The sequence below is a fragment of the Ciona robusta genome, chromosome 7, assembly GCF_009617815.1.
Source record: "Ciona robusta chromosome 7, ASM961781v2".
Taxonomy (NCBI): Eukaryota; Metazoa; Chordata; class Ascidiacea; order Phlebobranchia; family Cionidae; genus Ciona; species Ciona robusta.
In genome coordinates this window covers 5,446,794-5,469,009 of record NC_143241.1, presented here as the reverse complement: position 1 = coordinate 5,469,009, position 22,216 = coordinate 5,446,794, and the positions used below count along the sequence as shown (strand labels likewise).

The window sequence follows — 22,216 nt, the reverse complement described above, 5'->3', positions numbered from 1 at the left end:
ATTACCATTTGCCCCTAACAAAGCATATGTCAAGACTCCTAAGTCCTTTTAAAGACCTTACGTCAATTCTGCCCACCCGTATGTTATGCATGTTACAAGTTTTATATATGTAAGAGTTCTTTCAACTGTACACATACTCTCTAAACAGTGGCAGTTTCTAAATAAGCCTTGCACCTATATCTTCTATTCTAGGGGTTAATACACTAACCACTATGCAACAATACTGTTAAATGTGGACACAAAAACCACTCAGAATAACATGTGCTGGATATTTTGTTTAGTAAGCGATGCAGTCACCAATTTTGTGCCATGTAAATAAAATCCATACACAGTACACCACGATACGAAAAAAACCTTTTACAAAGCAAATAGAGTTATATAAGTACATTTAGAAATATATATATATATAACTTATGCTTGATATTTGTTGTGCTAATTGTGTAAAGCAATGCAGTTGTAATAAACATATTATCCAACATTACTGAATATGCCAGAAGCTGCAATTTCTGACAATATGGCAAACTTAAAAGCACAAAAAATATGCTATGTCTGCTTATACAAATAGAGTCAAAATGTGCTAGTTGTCAAAGCAGACAGAAGCAAGCGCTTAATATTTTCACAGGTCTGTAAGTTAGTATGACATTTGGGCAAATATTTAGATATTCAAGATTCAATAATTTGGTCATTTCAAAAAATTATTAAAATTGGTTAAATCAGATTATGTGTTTTTTAACTTGGCAAAGGATAAATCAAACCTTTTTACAATTATAATTTAAACGTGTACATATACACAGATTAAGTTACGAATTGCAATACAAAATCAAAAAATAATGTATAAGACTGTAAGTTTCCAGAGGCATATATACAAACACCAATATGTTAAATATTGTTATTTTTTATCAATTAAATTCAAATTTCAATGCCTCTGAAATGCTCACAGAATATGAAAAAGTATTTTTCTTTCAATATATAATTATCTAAAAGCAGAAAATGGTATAGGAAGCAAGAAAGAAAATGCAAAAGTCCTGGTAACAGGTTATTGTACAATTCCATGGCTGCATTACAAAAAAAGCGCAAATTTAAAAATGGTATTACTATTAGAGAAATAAAAATGTACTAGTGGATTGTATATTTTACAACAGCTTTTGTGTGTTGTCAGACTGTTAGTTTTCACAGAAGACATCCAAGTGACTTCTCTTTATAGGAGCACTGTCTAAATATTCACCATAGTAAAATAGCTGCCTTAGTCCATCTTCAGGTTTACATATATGTATCGAATGAATTTGAGAGAAGCAAAAAAAGAGACAGTCCCCAAAGAAAGGAAGAAGGCAAAGCAAGTTAGGAGAGAGTATCCAAAGAACTCCACACTTTGCACGATGCCTGACATATTTGAACGTCGAACATAGAAAAATATCGCATAACTGGAAACAAGAATAGCATAAATTAGCATGAAGGCAATTTTATCTCATTTTAGGACGTCTTTAAAGTTACCCTACGCAAAAACTATAACTCATGCCACTTTCATTGCCTATATGAAGATCTTGTTTCGAATTGTTGGTCATTCAAAAAAGCAAAAATCAATCGCACACAAATAAAAGGCACAAGAATTTATTCTATACAGAAGAGCTACACTTATTTATTGGTCCAACCAGTGGTCACTAACTCTTTTAAGCGGGCAGAAGTGTATGACATAACATAAGACAACTATGTTTTAAAAAGTGTCATTGCCAGGCTACGCAAAAATAAATAAATGTCATTCATTGAAATACTTACAAAAATACGAATATTCCAGTGGATCCAGCACTGAATACGGATCTCCACCACCATCTGTGTGTTGGAAATATAGGTAATTTACACTCCGATAATTAATCATGATACATTTACAGTAAGCATAGGCATAGTGTTAAAGGTACATCGTAGTTTTTAAAGGTAAACAAACATTTATACTGATAAGTGTTACACATAACCAGAGCAAAGTTAAAATGCATTTACCCCATTAATTAATGAGGTTTCATATGTTTAACGACTATAGGTGGTAGGGGTAGATGGTAGTTTTAAAAATGTTTATGCTTTTAAGTGTTTATACACATAACCAGAGCAAAATTAGAATGTATTTTATTTATCACATAAATCAATGAGGTTTCCTATGTTTGAAGATGTAATGTTAGAGGTACATGATAGTTTTTTAAAGGCAAACAAGCATTTATCTTGCTGATAAGTGTTGATACACACGACCAGAGCAAAATTAAAGATAGTGCAAAAAAATCCAAGAAATTAGCATTTACCCAAGTAAATAATGAGGTTTCCTATGTTTGATGACTGTGTGTTATATGGTATATGGATATTGTTATATTCATACACATACTCTATTTTCATGCGGTTACGTTGAATAATACGTGCTTTATGTTGATACAAAATGTTCAGAAAGTTAATGTGTAAACATGTTTCATTATAGAATCCAGGAGGTAAATATGAATGACAATTATAAATAATTTTGAAAGTGACCCCCGTTAGCATCAATACGGGCTTGGAGCCTTTTTTATTTTGTTTCTAAACACCTTAATCAGCTGCTCTCTTGGAATAGGTTAAAAAAATTATAAGGCTTTACACAGTGACTTTACGAACTCCCTTAAGTAGGGCTACTCTATTATTAGAGTACCATGTAGTTTTAAAAACGCAATTTTTTTTAAACCTTATATTGTTTCTAAATGTCTTAATCAGTAAATACATTTTTTTTTATTAGAACACAGTAGCTTTTATCCAAACACCGTGTACAAAAATGTCACATAAAATACCTGTAATCTTCACTGCTTAGGTGGAAGTATGTGAGAGCCACAGCAACACATGCGGATACTGATAACTCAATAAAGAAAACAACCATGAGGATTCCATACAGTGTATACACCTCACGACCCCACACAGTCGCAAACACATAATATAGCTCCACTGACACCGCACTGTAAAGTGTAATTAACGTTGAATGAATGAATATAACACTGTTGTATTGTTAATTCTGCTACCAGGCATAATGTAAATAATCTTTTAATGGCTCATCTGGTATAAAAATCGTAGTGTATTTGCGACGTTTAGTCTGCCATTCGACGGTGCTTTATCAGAGAATAAAATGTCGGAAATGCACTATGTTTTTCATATGAGATACGTCGTTAAAAGATCTTATTTATCCTTACATGTTTTTTTTTAATATAAACTGGGTGATCTGTTTCACACACCCTTTGCCCACTTACTAGGTATGTAACTGCATATGTAACTTTATGGAAAATTATTTTTAGGAACTTTTCAATGTATGGCTGAGAGAATAGATAAGTTGAGACAACGTATAAAGAACAGCTGGGTTGAAGCAATCGCCGATAGGAGTTTAACCCAAGGACACAAACGCCCACAATGAAAGTATCAGCGCCCAGACTCGAATGGAGACTTCTAATCAACAGACATTTTCAATATAGAAGCAAGTTACAAACCTGAAAGGTAGGAAGCCGCCAAATATCATGTGACAAAGTGTGTTCCTGTACCATGGTTGTGGTGGGATTTCTCTGGCGATGTTTTTTGTACGACAAGGTGCGTCAAAATCTCCAGAAGTGTTTTTACCCATGATGCCACCAATCACAGTAAGTGGGAGACCAATCTGGAAAATATTAATTTCGATTTTTAACAGGGTAAAAAACAAAACTCATAAACTTGAATTTTTTTTCTTATATAATGTATTAACAAATTGTGGGGGTGTAGAGAGATATTTGCAGAATAAGTGTGATGTATTTAACTATTAAACAATAAAGATTGAGGAATAGGTTTATCATAAGCATATATAGTTAAGTGGGGTAATAAAAAACTGAAAACAAAAACTTTCGATTTTTTATCCAAGTGATAAACTAAAAAAAAAAATTTTTAGTCAGAAAGAAACAAAATTTATCATACATTGATGTCTAGAAAAGATTTTAGGATTTCTATGATTATACTAAATTTTATTCTAAACTTTGTACTGTTTTTTATTTCCATTGCTTTGGGGCAAATAATATTTGCAGGTCAATAATAAACTGTTTTTAAACGCAACTTAAATTAAATGAAATATGTAACATGTTGTCACGTTTTTACGCGTGACGGATGGATTCTTAGTTGGAAACAACTAACGAAATGGTCTTGAAGCTGGTCCCATTAATTCACCGTAGCTAAAACGTTGTGCCTGTTTCTCTTATTCCCAACAACACGTAACTTAGGCAGCACTCAACGTATTTAGTTCACTTCACTCTCGAATCTCATTTATTCCATCTACTCCTCTCCCGTTCTCTATTCATTCATTTATTCATTCTCGTATCCTGCTCTCTACTACAGACCACCACACGCTTATATACACAACAATTTTACGACACAAACGAAAGAACAGCGGGATAATTGCAGCGTCTACATACGTAACAGCAGCGGCGTTTGGTCTGGCTCCAGACCTTGCAGTTACGTTTCACGACTCACGTGATGCGCAATTATTATTCGAGATAAGCCTATAGAACGACCCAGAAACTCTTGCACACGAAATATATAGACATTTGAATTAAGCGCTTTTGATTAAAAAGGAAAGTAATCGTCAATTAGTCACTTATTATGCGGTTTTAAATGTGAAAATTTGTTTTAAAATTTTAAAAATATATAATGATTTGATTTCAATCAAGAGATTAAAAAAATGTAATTATAGGAAATGAGAGATGTGGAAAAGACAAGAAGACCAACCGGTTAACAAAAATGGATCTATATGACCAATTACGTGCCCAATTATATATATATGGAGGGAGATTTTTTGTTATATAAGTTGGGATAAATGTCCATGGTTTCATTCCATTTTCTTAAAAATTTATATTTACCCAACAAAAAATAATTCCCCAAAAAAATAATTTTATGATTAGAAAACTGTCAAAAATGCATGTCACTCACCAGCACCCATATAAAACCAAGTAGTAGCACTGTAGTGAATGGAAGAGCTTGTGTAGAGCCATACCACCAATGGACTGAGTTCACCACACTCCAGACAATGAAACATGGAGCTGGAATAAGATTTGTTTGATGAATGAATGTATGTAACTTGCTTTATCCTCGGATGGTCCCAAAACGAAAGTCATTAAACACAGGTTTTTCCTTTTATACACCTATTGTCGGCTTACGAGTTACCAAGTACGTTACTTTGTAAGTGATTATTTTTTGAGATTTTTTATTTTTATTTATGTGTGGCTGATAATTTGGACGACCCATTAGTGACCACTGAGTTAAAGCAATTGCCATCAAGGCGTCAAGTGTCTTGCCCAATAACACATACACTCACAATGGTAGCAAGAGCCTTAAACCTGTAACCTCTGGGTTAAAAGCAGGCGCGCTTACAAACTATGCTACAGTGTAGGATAGAATCAATAATTGTTCGGCTTAATTACTTAAACAATTGGAATAGTTGTTTTCTATGTATTGTACCTAATTCATTGCGTTGTGTATAGGGATTAAAGATTGAAAAAAATTGGAATTAGAATCTAAACAAAATAAATTGTATTCTGATGTACATGAAAAGCCGGAACGCAATATAGGTCTCTTGGGTTGTCTTTTAACAGTTAAATTAAGTAAAGAATAAATTATTATGTTTTAAATGGTGTTTTTTTTTAATTAGAATTGAATATTTAGCACAAAACTAAAACATTACTTTGTACAGATTTATTTTACACGGTTTTTTATAATACCTGTTAAACATGATAACATGTTAAAACATATACATAGAACATATCCTATCCCTATATATATAATCATATATTACTTTATTTGTATTTTAGCTCTTTCTGCAAAAAGTTTACTAAACAAACGTTTTGAAACACAATATGCCTGGCTTGTGGGCAGTGGCAGTATAGGCTAACTTTACATTGTAAAAAAGTTCAAATTTTTTCACAAAATGCATAGTAGGGTGGGGGAAGATTGGACATATTTTCGATGTATTTTTTTGTCCCATTTAGTAGTAAACAAAAAACATTCAAAGAGTTATAAAACCTTATCCTCACGACTTCCACAGACTGTTGTTTTTTTTTTAAACATGATCAAGAAATTTGGATAGTACGTGCTAAAGATGTCCCGTCTTCCGCTACCCCTCTATATACAATTGTTAAAATCTATATATACATAACGTATTCCTAAAAAAAAGTCATATTAACTTACCAGTAAAAAGTGACGATGTAAGAATAATATTTGCAACCCAGTTTCCACCTTGGAACTTCCTGTAGTAAGAACTGGACACATAACCAGCAATACAGGAAGTAAGAGCATACAATAATATCGCAGCTGTGTTTATAGAGCCATGGCCATGAGCTTTAAACATCCCAAGCAAAGCCATGATGATTATTCCTGTAAGGGGTAATATGGGTTGAATTAAAAATAGTGTATGTTTTAATTAAGTGTGATTATTTCTTATTTGAAAGAATCTATGCAAAGATTGTTGACTATTACAAAAGCATGTAGCAAATTTTGAATTTAGAAATTTTTTAGGGGTGCATACTACCCAATTTTTTGAAACAGGCCATTATATGTATTAGCAACACAGTTTATGCCTAATACAGCTTTTACTCTGCTGTTAAATGCCTAAATAACTAAACAGAGCCAAAATACATTGCATTCGCCACATTAATCAAAGAGGTTCTCCATGTTTGACAAATATAAGTGTAACAGAAATTCAACAATGTAACCACGATTTTAATTTTTTTTAAATAAAATTTAAACCTCTTTGGTTTTACATTTTAATGTTAGATCTAAGACAGAGTTTTAATGCGTAAGTGGGCTGCTGAATCAGTAACTTGTAAAAATATGTTAACAGATTTAAAATGAATGATTAACATACAATGTTTGGACAAGCTTTGCATTGTTTAAACAGTAGATATAATTGTAATGTTTATTTGATATCTCCCTATTGTTTATAATTTCTTGCGTTGCAGTTGGAACAGAGTCAATGGTACAAAATATTGTTTAAATTTCAGCACACGTTAAATATGTCTGTGAAACTATTGCAACAAGCAAAATAAAACCAGTGGTCACAATTGAAATGAGTTGTACTGTTGTAGTGTCATTAGTGTCTGGGTAATGGGCAAACTCTGGCCTATTATATCTCTGGCATGGCATGCCACACTGTAGGACCTCACCCACAAAATAGAACAGATACACAGGGTGTTCCGAAAGTTCCTGTACACTGTTCTAATAATTTCATTAATTTGTTCTATATTCACTGATTGAGGTGTTTACAAACAAAATAAAAAAGGTCCAAGCTTGTATTGATGCTAACAGGGGTCACTTTCAGCATCATTTATAATTGTCATTCATATTTAACCCTTGGATTCTATACTGAAACATGTCTGTTAATAAATAAGTGAATAGTGACTTTCTGGACACCCTGTATTATTATACCTATATATATATCTATCTATTCTTTGTGGGTGAGATCCTACAGCGTGGCATGCAATGGGACTGATTTAGACCAGAGTGCCTAATACCCAGAAACCGATGGTGCTGCAACGAATTTTAGTTCATTTACATATTCAGCATGTATCATTTAATGTTTGCTGAAATACATAAAGTAATCCAACCTCCCCCAATCGCTAGCAGTTGCGAGCCAACTCCAATAATTGAGCAGAATAATGACTTTAGTTTGGGGAATCTGAAAACATCAGCATGAATAATCTTCCATCCATTATCATCATCTCCAAAGTCTTCTTCCTCATCAACTCTGGATGCGACAAATATTTTTTGGTTTGAAACAGTTTTTTTTTTTTACTTTTTTTCTCTCGAAATTTTTGTTGGGAGTTTTTGTTTTTATTTTGACAATGTGAATATAGAACAGGCCTAAACTATGTTTGAAACAGAAGATATATAATATATTATACTATATTATAGTTAGATCCATTAACCAATAAGTTGGATCTATTTTACACGAATTGACAGAAATAAGGGTCTAACTATCCCAACTTTTCCTTTATTTAAAGAAGTTTGAAACATCCGAAAAAATATATATAATGAACACAATTCAATTTAAATCCACAGTGCACATGACACATACTTGTTATATCTTGAAAAGTCACTCCTGAGAACTCTTGTAAGGATAACGACAACAAACGCCATGAGAAGTGAAACAAGAATGACTGAGTTTATGATGGACAACCAATGTATTTCCAATGTTCGTGGGAAGAAGCTGAAATAAAGTACTAGCTTGACCAAACAATATTGATTTTTACGTATCATTTTTACCCAGAAATAATAAAACAATAACAGGCAAAAAACAGGATCCTAATAACTTAAACATAGCACTATTAATTTGTAAATCGTGTTTTTTACAATGAAATATATAAAAAAAAAAAACAATGTCAAAGCAATGCAGATAAGCTTATGCAAACAAAACGATTTTTCAACATAAAGGAAAATAAGCCAGGTTAAAAATAATATTTAGCACTAAAAGTCTGCAAAAACATTAAACCTGAAGCAGTTTTGCAATGACTTATCTATTAAAAAAGAAATTATCAAAAAATGTTCATTTTTCAATACAATCTACTACTATACTACATTTAGAAAACTGGACAAGCAACCTGTAATCTTTGAGCAAGGTGCTACGTTTTGCTGGGTCCACGGCCGACTCTTTCCATTCAACACTGTATTGGAAATCTATTTTAAGTGGGGGATCCACCTCAAGCGACATTGGTTCGTATTCAGCAGTGGTAACATTGGCACTGATTATCTGTGTAAAAAATGCTGAAATTATTAATTGGCTGATAAATGGTTGTTTTTTTCATAAAGTTTCAGCTTTATTGTTTTATTCTAAAGCCCTACAAGGCAGTCGCAAGGTTCCCTGGGATGCAGACTAGACATAGCTCATACTAGCCTCAAACAAGTAAACAAAGTAAGGAGCCTACTAAAGAACCATTGTTGGGTAGGTATATTAAAAAGCAAGCTGCAAGCACACATATAGACCAGTTTTACCCTCAAAGCTTTAAATTTCAATGGTAGCTACATCGAGCTTCAAACCCACAACTGTGCGCTAGAGAATAGTGCGCTAAACAGTGTACCACTACGCCAAACTTGGCTTACCTTATCCCCATTGTAGGTGAATATAAACTTGATATGGTTGTACAAATACAGCTTATGAATGTGAGGGACAGCCAGGAAGCTACTCTCTTCAAACCGACCAACAAAACTCCTCATTGGCAGCTCATCCGCCACCATCTCGAAGTAATACAGCTCTTCCACCGCTTCTTTCATTGATGTCAGCTCTTTTTCTTCGTAAATGACATCACAAAGGTGTTTATTTTTTTCCGATTTTTTAAACTGCACTTCATACATGGAATAAGCCATTCTGTCACCATCCAGCACCTCGCCAAGGGTGAGAGATTTATGTTGTATGGGGTCTGGCCGGCATACGGGTAGGGAGTAATAATGATATGTTTCATGAGGGTTGAAGTATGGGCCGACTTTGTTTACGAATATATCCACTTTATCTCCGTCTTTGTAGGTGTGTAATCCATTGCAAACAAGAACAAGAGATACTATTATGATCAAAACTTTCATTTTAACAATTTAGTCCAGCAGTTCTTGCACAATTTCTTCATAAACAATGTTCTATTTCCTATAAATGCAATACGGAAAATTTAGCATTGCAATTAGCAATCCGTGAATTTCACAGAAGCTCGAAGCTATAAAAGCTTCCGTAAAGGTAATATTATTAGTAATATTAGCATAGTATGTATCTTCCTTTCCTTTAATAACTTTCAGACATACCATACATTATATGTTAATATGTGCAACATACGAAACGGCGGAAACGCAATTACCCGAGACGCTGGCCGCTGCGAACACACATTACAAAAACAGTAGGCTATACATTCTTATTCATACGCAAAGCAAGGTGCAATTGGATTGAAAACAATGGGCATAACAACAATTTAGACTGCACTGTTGCCCAACTATAATTGATACTCACGTGTGGCTTTCAAATACAACTTTGGAACTTTTATTGTTTTCTCACTTTGTCAAAATCTTCAACGCAAAATCACCTAACCGTGACCTCTACGTCATGAAACAGATGATTTACGTTTTAAAACATTTACTCCCCAGTTTTATTCAAAAGCTTGTTATGCACACTCTTCTGTAATAACTTAAACTAGTAAATATATGTCGGAACCTTAATCTTTTATTGGCGATAAAAATTCAAGGTTTTGAATTTATATTTGCGCCAAATAAAACTAGACCCAATTTCTGTACAAGATTTACAAAGCCACATGATTGCACTAAACTAATATTCAGTTGCTCTAATGCGACGTGTTTTCTCTTTTTTCTTGTTGTTGTGGTGCTTTTTTGAACCTTTTCCACTTGCCAAGTCTTGTTTAGCACCTTTTGTAAACACGCGTACTTCTTTTGGTGCAAAAAAATCCGATTCAACTTTGCTAATTGTTGGTCCAACATCTTTCTTGTTCAGACGTTGAATTCTGGCAACTACAGTTGCCATGTCGTCATTTACTACATCGGGCATACAATTCACTACTTTTTCAACTTTGGAAATGGTCCAAGCTTTATATTCTTCGCCACTCACTCCAGGGGGTGGAACAGAACACAGTAATTTTCCGTTAACATAATCTTTTAAAATAACCCTCGCAGAACGGGAATTGTCTGGTTGTCCGTGCGTTGTCATGAAACCGCGTGATAAAGCATGCGCGCTGAGAATTTCCGCAGCAGTTGGGACACGGTCAGGATTTTCTCCTTCTTTAGGTTTTGAGATGTTAAAACCATACGTCACTTCTATAACTCTACGAGGAATTCGATGACCGAGTAAATTTACAGGCGCAACGTGGTCTCGCATCTGGTCGATAGGTAGAATGCCACTGAGTACCATTTCTGCTTTGTTAGAGACAAAACTTGGGAAAACAAGACCAGGACAATCGCACAGACATAACTCACTGTCGATATGTAAAGTTTGAAAATGTTTTGTTCTTCCAGGTGTTGCAGATACAGCTGCCTTTTTTACCCCCATTAGTGTGTTAACAGTTGAGCTTTTTCCAACATTAGGGTAACCCACCATGCCCACAACTTTGTTGGGTTTATCAATTAAACTTTTTAAGAAATCAATCAACTGTTCACGAGTGAATAGGTCGTCAACGTCAAGAGCTGTGGATTAAAAAGAATACATTTTACAAACAAAATTAAAAAGAATTCATTTTACAAACAATATTAAAAACAACACATTTTACATGACAGTATCTCATGATATTAATTTAAGCACAGTATATAAATGAATAGCATAACCCGAAGTGGCAAGACGCGGATTTTGACGATGCACCTATCAGTAAACTAATTTTGTTTTAAAGAAAAAAAAAAACATTTAACTATTCATGTCTATACCTTGCACTTTAAATTGGCGCCTATGGGCACAAATGTATTGATGATAATATAAATAATAAATATTAAATCTAAATGACATCACCAACCTTCTAACTGTGAATGATCAAAATTCTCGTCAAGTTTTTCATTTTCCAAAACTGCTGACCAGAAAACCACATTCACTCCTAATTGTTCAAAGTGACTTCTCCATTCACTTCGTTGCTTTGATGAAAGTAAATCAGCCTTGTTGACAAGCAATATGTTCTGTTTCGATTCATTGCTTTCTGTCACATAAGTCTCCAGGTCCAAGCATCTGAAACAAAAATGTCTTAATAGCGGAAATATGTAAAAAATAAACTAAAAATTAAAGATATCAATTTTCAAGGCTTAAAGTTACTTTATATTTCTTATAAACCTAGAAAAAACAAATTACCAAACCCAGCATGGAGAAATATTTATGATACAACTATAACCTATATATATTCTTTGTTTGCTTGACATGCCAAAACCTCCCATTCATACATATATACAAAAAAAACAAAAAAAAACACTAGTTTATATACTTTTTTATGTGTTTATATATACCGAAACAAAAGTGGGTCTCTTGCATCCACAATTTGCACGATGACATCACTTCTTTCAATGACTCTCCACAGTTGCCTCCAGAAATCTAAGTTCTTCTCATAAGGAGTGATGATCAGGTCATCATTATCTTGAATCTGAAATTAATAGAAGAATAATTTATTGACGGTAACTTGTTTATCCTTTGTTATAACATAAATTTCATCATTAACATAAATGTCCTGCTTCATACACCTTGTGCTTACAAGTGAAGTGACAACATAAAAACCACGCATTTATGTCATCTGACAAATTGGACAAACCACTTGGTATAAGTGTCTTTTGGGCTAGTGGTAGGCTTGCCAACTTTAGTAGCAATGCCAGACAATAAAGCATGAAAATTCTCATATTGTGGTAAACATAAGCGCCTAAGTTTTGATAATCCAGGTTAGGCAAACTCATAGTTGCAAATAACAACTAGGCCCACTTATTATGTAAGCTAAAAAGGTAATTACCACACTCCCACATTATGCACTGGTCACGGTTTAACTTTCCTATTACCTGTTACAGCAAGACCAGACAATAAAACATTAAAATGCTTGGATTTTGGTCAAACTTTTGCAGAACTTACAACAGTCAGTTTTTTTCTCCAAGCCAAGAAAGATTCCGTTTCCAATTTCTCAAGTTCTTCCTTTGTAGTTTGTTTGGTCCATGGGGGTCGTCGTGGAATACCAAGTAGATGTTGGTATTCAAGTTGAGCAGCTTCAATCCTCTCTTGTTGGTCATTGGATAGGATTCCTGTGGTCAAATTAGAATTTTTAAGCTTTTCAGTTTTTTAAACATGTTTTTTAGTGTGCAGAGCTTGGCAGGACCTTCTTGCATGCGCACGATCTTCTATATTGTGCAGGCTGGCATACTTTCACAGAAAACCATTTACAGATAAAGCACGATACAGTGCTGGTGAAAAATCCGAACCCCAATAAATACTTATAGCTTCTAAACCCAAACTTTGGCACTTACACAATTGTAACACAAACAGTTTTAACCTTTTATATAGCATGTAAGATTTTAGATTTCACACTGTTTTAACAGAACTATACAGGAAATATTATGTATAGAAGATGGAACTAACCTTTTGTGTCATTATTTACAAAATGAATGTTTAGTCTTTCAGCTGTGAATTCGGTCCCAGCAAGTTCTGCTGTGGCGAGAAAATCGTCCAAAGAACTGAGTTCGGTAACTGATTGAAGATTGAGTTGCGCCGCGTCGTGTTCTGCGGATAATTCGGCTGCATGTCGATGTCCAGTCTGAGTTTTACCAAATCTGTTTTTAATTAAGCTTTGTCCAAGCCCTGGCGCTCTCGCGTTTTTTCTCCCCATGTCCAAGTACAGGAAATAGAGGAAATACAATCATTTATCTGTGACGTTAAATAGAAAATGTGGTAGGCTCTTTATTTCGTACCCCTGAGGCATCCGTACTGTACTTGTACTACTGTGAGTCAATAGATATCTTATAATATTTTTGCTGTTAATATTAGGGGAAGTCCCAACTTGCTCATACCCCTGGAGCATAACGTAATATAAAGTGGTATAGCACTTTTTACGACTGCCTACCCCTGGAGCATAACGTAAAATAAGGTAGTATAGCCCTTTTAAGACTACCTACCCCTGGAGCATAACGTAAAATAAAGTGGTATAGCACTTTTTACGACTGCCTACCCCTGGAGCATAACGTAAAATAAGGTAGTATAGCCCTTTTAAGACTACCTACCCCTGGAGCATAACGTAAAATAAAGTGGTATAGCACTTTTTACGACTGCCTACCCCTGGAGCATAACGTAAAATAAGGTAGTATAGCCCTTTTAAGACTACCTACCCCTGGAGCATAACGTAATATAAAGTGGTATAGCCCTTTTAAGACTACCTACCCCTGGAGCATAACGTAATATAAAGCGGTATAGCACTTTTTACGACTGCCTACCCCTGGAGCATAACGTAAAATAAAGCGGTATAGCACTTTTTACGACTACCTACCCCTGGAGCATAACGTAATATAAAGCGGTATGGCACTTTGTAAGACTACCTACCCCTGGAGCATAATGTAAAAGAATCCGGCATTGTTTAGGCTTTTGATTTACAATATTTATTTCTAAAAAGTAGTGTGGAAAGAGAACACAGTATATATTCACAGAAATTACATATTTATCTTTACTTCTATTTACAGACGAAAACAGTTTCTTAACAAAAATGATAATGATTGTTTTCTGATTGCGTATTTTAACAGATCGATACATTAAACAATAATGTTTGTTTGGAATCATATTAACGAATGTCATCAGTTTCTTCAGTTTGATGTACAATGTACGGGCGGAAATAAATGTTGAGGCTTTCAGAATTACTTAATTGGACATTAACTTGATCTATTTTCGATAGCTTTTGTTTTGTAGCAGTGTTGAAATGGTGGTTACGGATGTCCTTAGTTGTCCGAAAGAACCTTCGATTGGTTTGCAACAGAAGTCATTAAAAAGCTACAAAACAACCTACATCCTCAAATGTTCATTATTGAATAAACGAAAGTATAAGAAACAAAAATTTAATTTAGATTACCTGACCAACATGGGGATCTGTTAAAGCAGGAAATTGAACTTCAAAACTTAAAGAAACAGAACGTACGGTTTGAGAATCTTTGTCCTTTTCTGACTTTTCTCATTGTTGAACTGCATATAATGTTAAATGAATACAAGTTTCATATTATATTCATGGTATATGTGGTCAACATTCATGCTGAGTTGCTTCCTTTGCCCAAATCTGACCATGTTGGCACTCCAGCTTGGTAAAAAATTTAACCACATATAGGATATTTTCATCGCACCAAACATTTCTTTAGATCTGTTTAAAACAAAAAATAAAACTTTAATTTACGGCATGTTTGTTTCTTCTTAAAATAAACAAATTTTGTTGTTGTTTCCACTTTAAATACTTGAATGCAATAAAAAGAGTTATTAGTTGTATTCGACTAAAACATGATTCAGGGGTAGGTAGACAAGGAAGTCTTACAAAGTGCTATGCTATCTTATTTGACGTTATGCTCCAGGGGTAGGTAGTCTTAAAAAGTGCTATACCACTTTATTTTACGTTATGCTCCAGGGGTAGGTAGTCTTAAAAAGTGCTATACCACTTTATATTACGTTATGCTCCAGGGGTAGGTTCGTAGGTAGTCTTAAAAGGGCTATACTACCTTATTTTACGTTATGCTCCAGGGGTAGGCAGTCGTAAAAAGTGCTATACCACTTTATATTACGTTATGCTCCAGGGGTAGGTAGTCTTAAAAGGGCTATACCACTTTATATTACGTTATGCTCCAGGGGTAGGTAGTCTTAAAAAGTGCTATACTACCTTATTTTACGTTATGCTCCAGGGGTATGAGCAAGTTGGGACTTCCCCTAATATTAACAGCGAAAATATTATAAGATATCTATTGACTCACAGTACGGACTACGGATGCCTCAGGGGTACGAAATAAAGAGCCTACCAGAAAATGTTTACATTAAATATCACGTTTTTTAATCAGTGTTTTCGCCAAACGTGTGATGACGTAGTTGAAGGTAATGGTCGAATTATTACCCAGTGTAATGCAATTTAAATCAATTTCATAACAAAATGTATTTTAGATAGCTTCCCACGGTTGTAAACTGAACTATCGTTTGACGGAAAAGGCTTACATTTGAATGATAGATTTCTGAAGTAAAGCGAAAAATTTCGAGAGACTTTATAGAAAATCAGACAATTCGACAACAAGGTGTAGTATAGAAATAATATAGATTAATATAAGCTTGGCTTTTGATTAATGTGTATTAAGAAAAGACATGTATAAGAAACTTTTCCTGTGTTGTTTATAATGTATTTTAGGTAGATATGCGTAAGTAAGGCATATATAATGTATAACACGTCCAATATTTTAAATCAAATACTAAAATATGATGATTTCTTATATTTTAAATTGTTTTAATGTGCTTAAGTGTTTACTCTTATAAACGTAACTATATTGCATATTAAAGTTGAGACAGGCCGTCAAAAACCGTTTAGGATATACTGAAACTCTTGGAATAAAAAAATGAGTGAAAATGGTGTCACAACCCAAGAATCTGCCCAAACAGAAACAGTCCAAACACCAAGGGTGAAAAAGAAAAGGGGGGATTTTCGTTTTGGACCCACATTGGGTGAAGGATCATACTCAACTGTTATTCTAGCGAGAGAAATTGCAAGTGGGCGGGAATTTGCTATGAAAGTTTTGGAAAAACGACATATTATGAGGGAGAAAAAAGTCCCACAGGTTAACTGTTAATTTTGTTATTAATTATCTCTGTTAATTATAATTGGTTTTCTGGTTAAATTTTAGCTTCTATTCTAATGTAACATAGCGTGGGACCTGAGATTTTAGTCAAAGTAGCAGTTGGTTCTTGTAAACCCCATTTAAAACCCATTAGTGACCACTGGGTTAGAGCGAAGTTCGTTAAGTGTCTTATTTTTAAGTTAAGTGCCCATTAAAACAAACACCTATCAGTATTAAGCATTGAACCCGATATTCTATGGTTACGATACAAGTGCCTTACCACTAAGCTTTGATGACGGATACCTAAAAAATCCCTAAAAAATAGTCACCCACAAAGTAACACACTTGGTAACTCGTAAGCTGGCACAAAGTGTATGAAACAGAACACATGTGTCTAATGACTGTTGTTCTGGCCACCCAAGGATAAACTAAGTTACATCCAGCTTATTATTGTTACAGGTTGAAAGAGAAAAACAAGTTCTGAGTCGTCTTGATCATCCTTTCTTTGTCCGTCTGTACTTCACCTTCCAAGACAGTGAACGATTGTATTTTGGTCTAAGTGTTGCAAGAAAGGGTGAACTTTTATCAAAAATTAAACAATTAGGTAAAAATCCTATTTTCTGTAGAAAACTTAGGTTCAATTTTCTTTAGAAATGTTAAATTTAGAATACATGGACTTGTTTGATCATGATATTCGGTCTGTTTATTTTCCAATTGCTTTATTTTCGCTACCGGAATCAAACAAACAAATAATATTATTTTATAAATTGTGGTCCGACATTTTATTATGGTAATAGACGGCTAGTACATAAAAAGAATGTTTTAGTTAAAATTTTCTTCGCAGTTAAAATTTCCCTAATCTCGGCTACAGTAATTAAATTATCAAAGAGGCAATTATCATAATTATAAATAGACTGCAGTCACACATTTTATAATGGTAATAGTAGAACAGTAAGGGAAAGTTTCGAAACAAATTCTATTACTTGCAGGTAAATTTGACATGGAATGCGCGAGGTTTTACACGGCACAGATAGTTTCTGCATTACAACATCTTCATTCACTCAACATTATTCACCGAGATCTAAAACCAGAAAACATACTCTTCAATGATAAGATGCAGATTCAGATTACGGATTTTGGAACAGCAAAACAGCTCTCTGACTCTGGGGACGAGCCTAGATCATCTTCCTTTGTCGGAACAGCACAATATGTGTCTCCGGAGTTACTCAAAGACAAAAAAGCTTGCAAAAGTTCGGACTTATGGGCACTAGGGTGCATAGTGTACCAAATGTTAACAGGAGAATTTCCCTTCAAAGCTCCGAATGAATATTTAATCTTCCAGCAAATTGTGAACTGTAAATACGAGTTCCCTGAGAATTTTGACCGCGATGCAAAAAATTTAATTTCCTCGCTACTCCAACTTAACCCAATGGAGAGACTCGGTAGTGCCTCGTGTGGCGGGTATGAGCGTCTAATGGAGCATCCGTTTTTTTCCGGAATCGACTGGGAAAATTTGGCAAATCAACCTGCGCCAAAAACAATGTTAGCGCTGGCAGGAGACAGCTCAGATGAGGATACAGTGGAAGACTTAGCTGATGGATTCGACCAAGCTTTTATAAACGATTTCAAAAACCAAGTGGTTGAAGAATCCAAAGTAAAAGGGGTAAGATGGAAATAACTTTTACTAGTGTGGAGGAAGATGGGACATCTTATTGTTCTATTTTCTTATCCAATTTGGTAGTGAACAAAGAACATTCAAAGAATTATAAAACCGTATCCTCACCACTCCCATAGACCGTTGTTAATTGTTTAAAACATGATCTGGATATTATGTGGTAAAGGTGTCCTGTCTTCCCCCATCTTACTATTATACTAACTATATATATATATAATATAAATATAAATAAATATTGTTCCAGACATTTTTATTGTTTTTGTTTGCAGAATTTTTTAGTTTTACTGAAATTTCTTTGTATATGCATGTTAAAATTATAAAAATAAATACTTTCTCTAGTCTCTATGTCTATATACATATTTACCTAACTTATATAATATATATGCCTATTACGAACAAAAACTAAAACTACATATCCTTTAAGGCATGTAAAAATATTGTAAAATAAATTTTCTCTCTTTCTATATAAGTATATAAATAATTGTATTTGTATATAATATCTATGACAACTATAAATTACATGCCCTTAGCATTCAAAAGTATTTACTGTGACTTCTAACTTGTTCAATTTACATCAGGATTCATCACAACTTGCAACAAGTGACCCAACAGATATATCTGGGTATGGACTCCCTGCTGTGATGGGAAAAGAAGACAGGGAGAGATGGCTAAGGAAACAACAGTCTTCTGAGTGGGATTATTTTGCAAAAGGGAATCTTATATTAAAACAGGGTAACGATTTGTTATATAGTTATATAGAGGGAAAAAATTAATTTATATTTAGTAGGGTAAGATTAATACCATTGGCAAGGTATTTTTGTTTACTGCCAAATTTGGGGGCTAAAAAATAAAAGCATTTTCAAATTATATTTATGTATAGTAGGGTAAGATTGATACCATTGGCACTTTCTAATCATGTTTCTAACAATCAGTGACAATTTTTTGAGTTGTGGAGATACGGTTTTATAAATCAGTGAATCTTTTTTTGTTTACCACCAAATAGGACAAAAAAAGCATGAAAACATTTCTCATTTTACCCTAAACTAGTTTGCGCTACCATAGAATATGTTTATTTCCTTTTTTGTATTGTTTTGATTGTAAGTTTATGTTATTTATTTTGCAGATTGTAATATCATATTATCTATATATATTTCACGCTGGCTAACTGCAGTGTTGCCTTTTATATTTCATTTAAAATGCCACAAGTATGTGTTGTTTTAGAAGCTGTAAAAATTGTTTGCGCACCACAGGGCTGGAGAATTTTGTGAAAAACAACTTTATTTACTTGTTTTTCTCATCAATTATTAACCCCACGTTGTAGTAGCTACACAATGCCCTTTGTAGACATAGCACTAAAATGCCAGCTACTTAAGATGTAGAATTTTGAGTGTATATGTACTTTATCAATAATCTGCATTTGAAACTTCTATATTATATATAGGGATGCACATTACAGAATTTTTAATCCGTGAGATTCGAATCCTTTTGTATTCGAATCTAATTACGGGATTCGGTATTCTGTTTAATGACCTCATTACACGTCATCTTATATACTATATTTACAATATTTGAAACTTATTAATTTTGAAAAAAAATATTTTTGTGTTTGTGGGACTTTCGAGAGTAAACGTTTCGTAACGTCTTTTCATGGCCTGCTATACGTTTCTTGACGCAAAAACTACTCAATAGTACAATTTTTGATCATTTTACAACTCAAGATCCAACAAGGCTGTTATGAAAGGGTCAATAAACTGACTTTTGTGGGTAAAATTTTTTTTTCTTATAAATATAAAAAGATTCGAAATTCTAGATTCGGAATTCTAGATTCGAATTAAAGTATTCTAGGATATCCTAGAATACCTAATTATTCTGTAATGTGCATCCCTATATAATCCTACCTACTTTTAAATACCTTTTTCAGATCAACTTAAAACTAAACATGGTATTTATTTTTTAAATTAAACTAATAAATGAAATAATAAATTATTTTGTAAACATTGGAAAATGGGCTTTTCAGTTAAACTGCTGAAAGTTGCATTAATTTTCAGTAAATATTAACTAATAAAATATAACAAAATATAACAAAAAATATTTTGTTTCAACAAAAATACATTTTTCCAGGCCAGCTTGAAAAGAAACGTGGCTTTTCAGTTAAACTGCGCGAGTTCTTGCTCACCGAAGGTCCTAAGCTCATCTACATCGACCCGAACTCGAAGGAGGTCAAAGGAGAAATACCTTGGTCCAGTGAACTTCGAACTGAACCAAAATCTTTCCGAATTTTTCTCGTTCATACGCCGAACAGGACCTATCACCTTATTGATAAATCTAACAATGCCCTCATGTGGTGCAAAAAGATTGAAGAGATAAAGAAACATTATTTCAAAGACGGAAACCATTAGTTTGAAATTCAAAAAATTAATTTAAGTTTTCAAATTTTATTGATTCATGTAAGGTAATAATTATAATCATAAAAAGTCACTCAATGTTATATTTCTAATCCAGAATGCCCTCAAAAATTTACAAAAGTAAATTGTGAGCCTCTATATTTAAAAAACATAACCTCATGCAGACTTAGTTGCTGTAATAAAGTTGCCATATCAATAAAACCTAGTTTCATAAAATATTGATTTTCTGGTCAGTTTCAATACAGACATTACAGTCAATATATACATCACAATTGTCTTCATTTGAAAAGTTTTGTTAAAAAAAATTAAAAATTTAGGAGGGAAAAATACATCACTGGAGATTGTTTTAGTTTTTAATTCAAAACGTTTGAAATAAAAACAAATTTGTGTTGGATTTTTTAAACTGTATGTGCTGTAATGTCTGTATTGGAGTACCACCCAATTTTTTATAGCCTAAAAATTTCTTTAAACTTAAAGTGTCATAACTTGTACACACCCATTTTGTTGCAGGTAAAAAATGCCGCAAATTTTTCAAGTTTTTAATACGCTGGTGTTGTTTTTCCATTGTTGCGTCCAAATTGTTTTTGCTACGAACAAAAAATTTAAAAATGTTTTAAATTTATGAACTATTAGTTGTGTACACTTTATATTTTCTGCCATAGCTTGTTTTAAGTTTAAGGTGCTGGTGTATAACCTGTGCGTAAAACATATAATTTTAATACTATCATATGCCATAGAACAGAAAAAATGAAAACGTGTAATTTGACAATTTCTGCACACATATTTTTCAAAAAGAGGCCAATAATCTAATTTGCCATTTCCCCCCACTTTTACGAAAAAAAGGCAAACTGTTTAATTTGACGTTTTCTGCACACATGTTTTCGAAAAAATGGAACCAATTTAAATTGACATTTTCTAATGCACACATACGGTTACACCTTGCTGTTAATTACTGCATGTTTCAAATTATGCGTATATATTTAATGCCACATGCATCCTACATTATATAGTGCAACATGCGATTAGTTAATCTTACTAGTTGATTATTGTGATTTTATTTCCAAGTCTATTTATTGGAATTATTTTTTAGTAAACTTTTAACTAAATCTGTTCTTTTGTTTGTTTTTATTTAAAATTAAAATACAAGTTAGTTTAAAAAATCAGCATAGAAAAGGTAGTAGTACTCAAATATAGTAGGTTGGGGTAAGATGAGACAAGTTTTTATTCTATTTTATTGTCCTATTTGGTAGTGAAAAAAAACAATTAAAGAAATATATAACAGTGGCTTCACGAGTTTAAGAAAGCATTGTTAAATGGTAAAATTACGAAAGGTGTCCCGTTTTACCCCATCCTACTATATATAACTTTAATTTGAAGATCAAAGCTAAGAAACAGGCAAGTGAATGAAAATATTCGTCACTAATGTTTCAAAACAGTCTCGAACGTTTCATATTATATTACGAACAATTAAAGAAATATATAACAGTGGCTTCACGAGTTTAAGAAAGCATTGTTAAATGGTAAAATTACGAAAGGTGTCCCGTTTTACCCCATCCTACTATATATAACTTTAATTTGAAGATCAAAGCTAAGAAACAGGCAAGTGAATGAAAATATTCGTCACTAATGTTTCAAAACAGTCTCGAACGTTTCATATTATATTACGCACTTTATATTACGGCGTCGGGGCACAGTCGCTAGTGCGCTTGCCTTTAACCCAGAGGTAATGTTCAAGGCTTGTCGCTACTACCATTGTGGGCGTATGTGTTCTTGGGCAAGACACTTAACGGCAATTGTTCCAATCCAGTAGCCACTAATGGGCTGCATTAGTTGTAAACGATACAGAACAAAACATACACCC

General features: G+C 33.5%; 3 protein-coding genes and 1 long non-coding RNA gene across 7 annotated transcripts; 1 reads left to right on the top strand and 3 right to left on the bottom strand.

Moving 5' to 3' along the window:
• Window positions 1-260: 260 nt before the first annotated feature.
• LOC149734124 (transmembrane 9 superfamily member 1-like) lies at window positions 261-9,658 on the bottom strand. Its single transcript, XM_089881166.1, has 10 exons — window positions 9,100-9,658; window positions 8,601-8,749; window positions 8,078-8,209; window positions 7,608-7,747; window positions 6,193-6,378; window positions 4,939-5,048; window positions 3,480-3,643; window positions 2,796-2,957; window positions 1,774-1,827; window positions 261-1,421 (listed from the first exon to the last, which is right to left on the bottom strand). The coding sequence occupies exons 1-10, from the start codon at window positions 9,574-9,576 to the stop codon at window positions 1,244-1,246; spliced, it is 1,752 nt and encodes a 583-aa protein (XP_089737292.1). The 5' UTR covers window positions 9,577-9,658; the 3' UTR covers window positions 261-1,243.
• A 520-nt stretch (window positions 9,659-10,178) lies between these two features.
• Window positions 10,179-13,377, bottom strand: LOC149734123 (large subunit GTPase 1 homolog). Its single transcript, XM_089881167.1, has 5 exons — window positions 13,076-13,377; window positions 12,575-12,741; window positions 11,968-12,101; window positions 11,490-11,695; window positions 10,179-11,169 (listed from the first exon to the last, which is right to left on the bottom strand). The coding sequence occupies exons 1-5, from the start codon at window positions 13,320-13,322 to the stop codon at window positions 10,301-10,303; spliced, it is 1,623 nt and encodes a 540-aa protein (XP_089737293.1). The 5' UTR covers window positions 13,323-13,377; the 3' UTR covers window positions 10,179-10,300.
• Window positions 13,378-14,057: 680 nt separating this feature from the next.
• Window positions 14,058-15,481, bottom strand: LOC149734122 (uncharacterized). 4 transcript variants are annotated; one of them, XR_016385327.1, is made up of 2 exons: window positions 15,430-15,481; window positions 14,058-14,831 (listed from the first exon to the last, which is right to left on the bottom strand). It is a non-coding gene; the product is annotated as an uncharacterized LOC149734122 (long non-coding RNA). The 4 variants fall into 4 exon arrangements; XR_016385326.1 differs by having other exon boundaries at window positions 15,339-15,476; XR_016385324.1 differs by lacking the exon at window positions 15,430-15,481 and adding an exon at window positions 15,181-15,332.
• A 484-nt stretch (window positions 15,482-15,965) lies between these two features.
• Window positions 15,966-21,465, top strand: LOC149734121 (3-phosphoinositide-dependent protein kinase 1-like). Its single transcript, XM_089881168.1, has 5 exons — window positions 15,966-16,275; window positions 16,735-16,879; window positions 17,265-17,938; window positions 18,529-18,682; window positions 20,072-21,465. The coding sequence occupies exons 1-5, from the start codon at window positions 16,057-16,059 to the stop codon at window positions 20,347-20,349; spliced, it is 1,470 nt and encodes a 489-aa protein (XP_089737294.1). The 5' UTR covers window positions 15,966-16,056; the 3' UTR covers window positions 20,350-21,465.
• The last annotated feature ends 751 nt before the right edge of the window (window positions 21,466-22,216 follow it).

Excerpts from the sequence above, each read along its gene's own strand:
- LOC149734121 (XM_089881168.1), top strand. The coding sequence starts at position 16,057 with ATGAGTGAAAATGGTGTCACAACCCAAGAATCTGCCCAAACAGAAACA. Across the intron at positions 16,276-16,734 it reads GGGAGAAAAAAGTCCCACAG|GTTGAAAGAGAAAAACAAGT; the intron begins GTTAACTGTTAA and ends TTATTGTTACAG. Across the intron at positions 16,880-17,264 it reads ATCAAAAATTAAACAATTAG|GTAAATTTGACATGGAATGC; the intron begins GTAAAAATCCTA and ends TATTACTTGCAG.
- LOC149734123 (XM_089881167.1), bottom strand. The coding sequence starts at position 13,322 with ATGGGGAGAAAAAACGCGAGAGCGCCAGGGCTTGGACAAAGCTTAATT. Across the intron at positions 11,696-11,967 it reads AGAGACCCACTTTTGTTTCG|ATGCTTGGACCTGGAGACTT; the intron begins GTATATATAAAC and ends TTTTTGTTTCAG. Across the intron at positions 11,170-11,489 it reads TGATCATTCACAGTTAGAAG|CTCTTGACGTTGACGACCTA; the intron begins GTTGGTGATGTC and ends TTTAATCCACAG.
- LOC149734124 (XM_089881166.1), bottom strand. The coding sequence starts at position 9,576 with ATGAAAGTTTTGATCATAATAGTATCTCTTGTTCTTGTTTGCAATGGA. Across the intron at positions 7,748-8,077 it reads GACTTTTCAAGATATAACAA|AGTTGATGAGGAAGAAGACT; the intron begins GTATGTGTCATG and ends TGTCGCATCCAG. Across the intron at positions 1,422-1,773 it reads ACTGGAATATTCGTATTTTT|TTATGCGATATTTTTCTATG; the intron begins GTAAGTATTTCA and ends TCTTGTTTCCAG.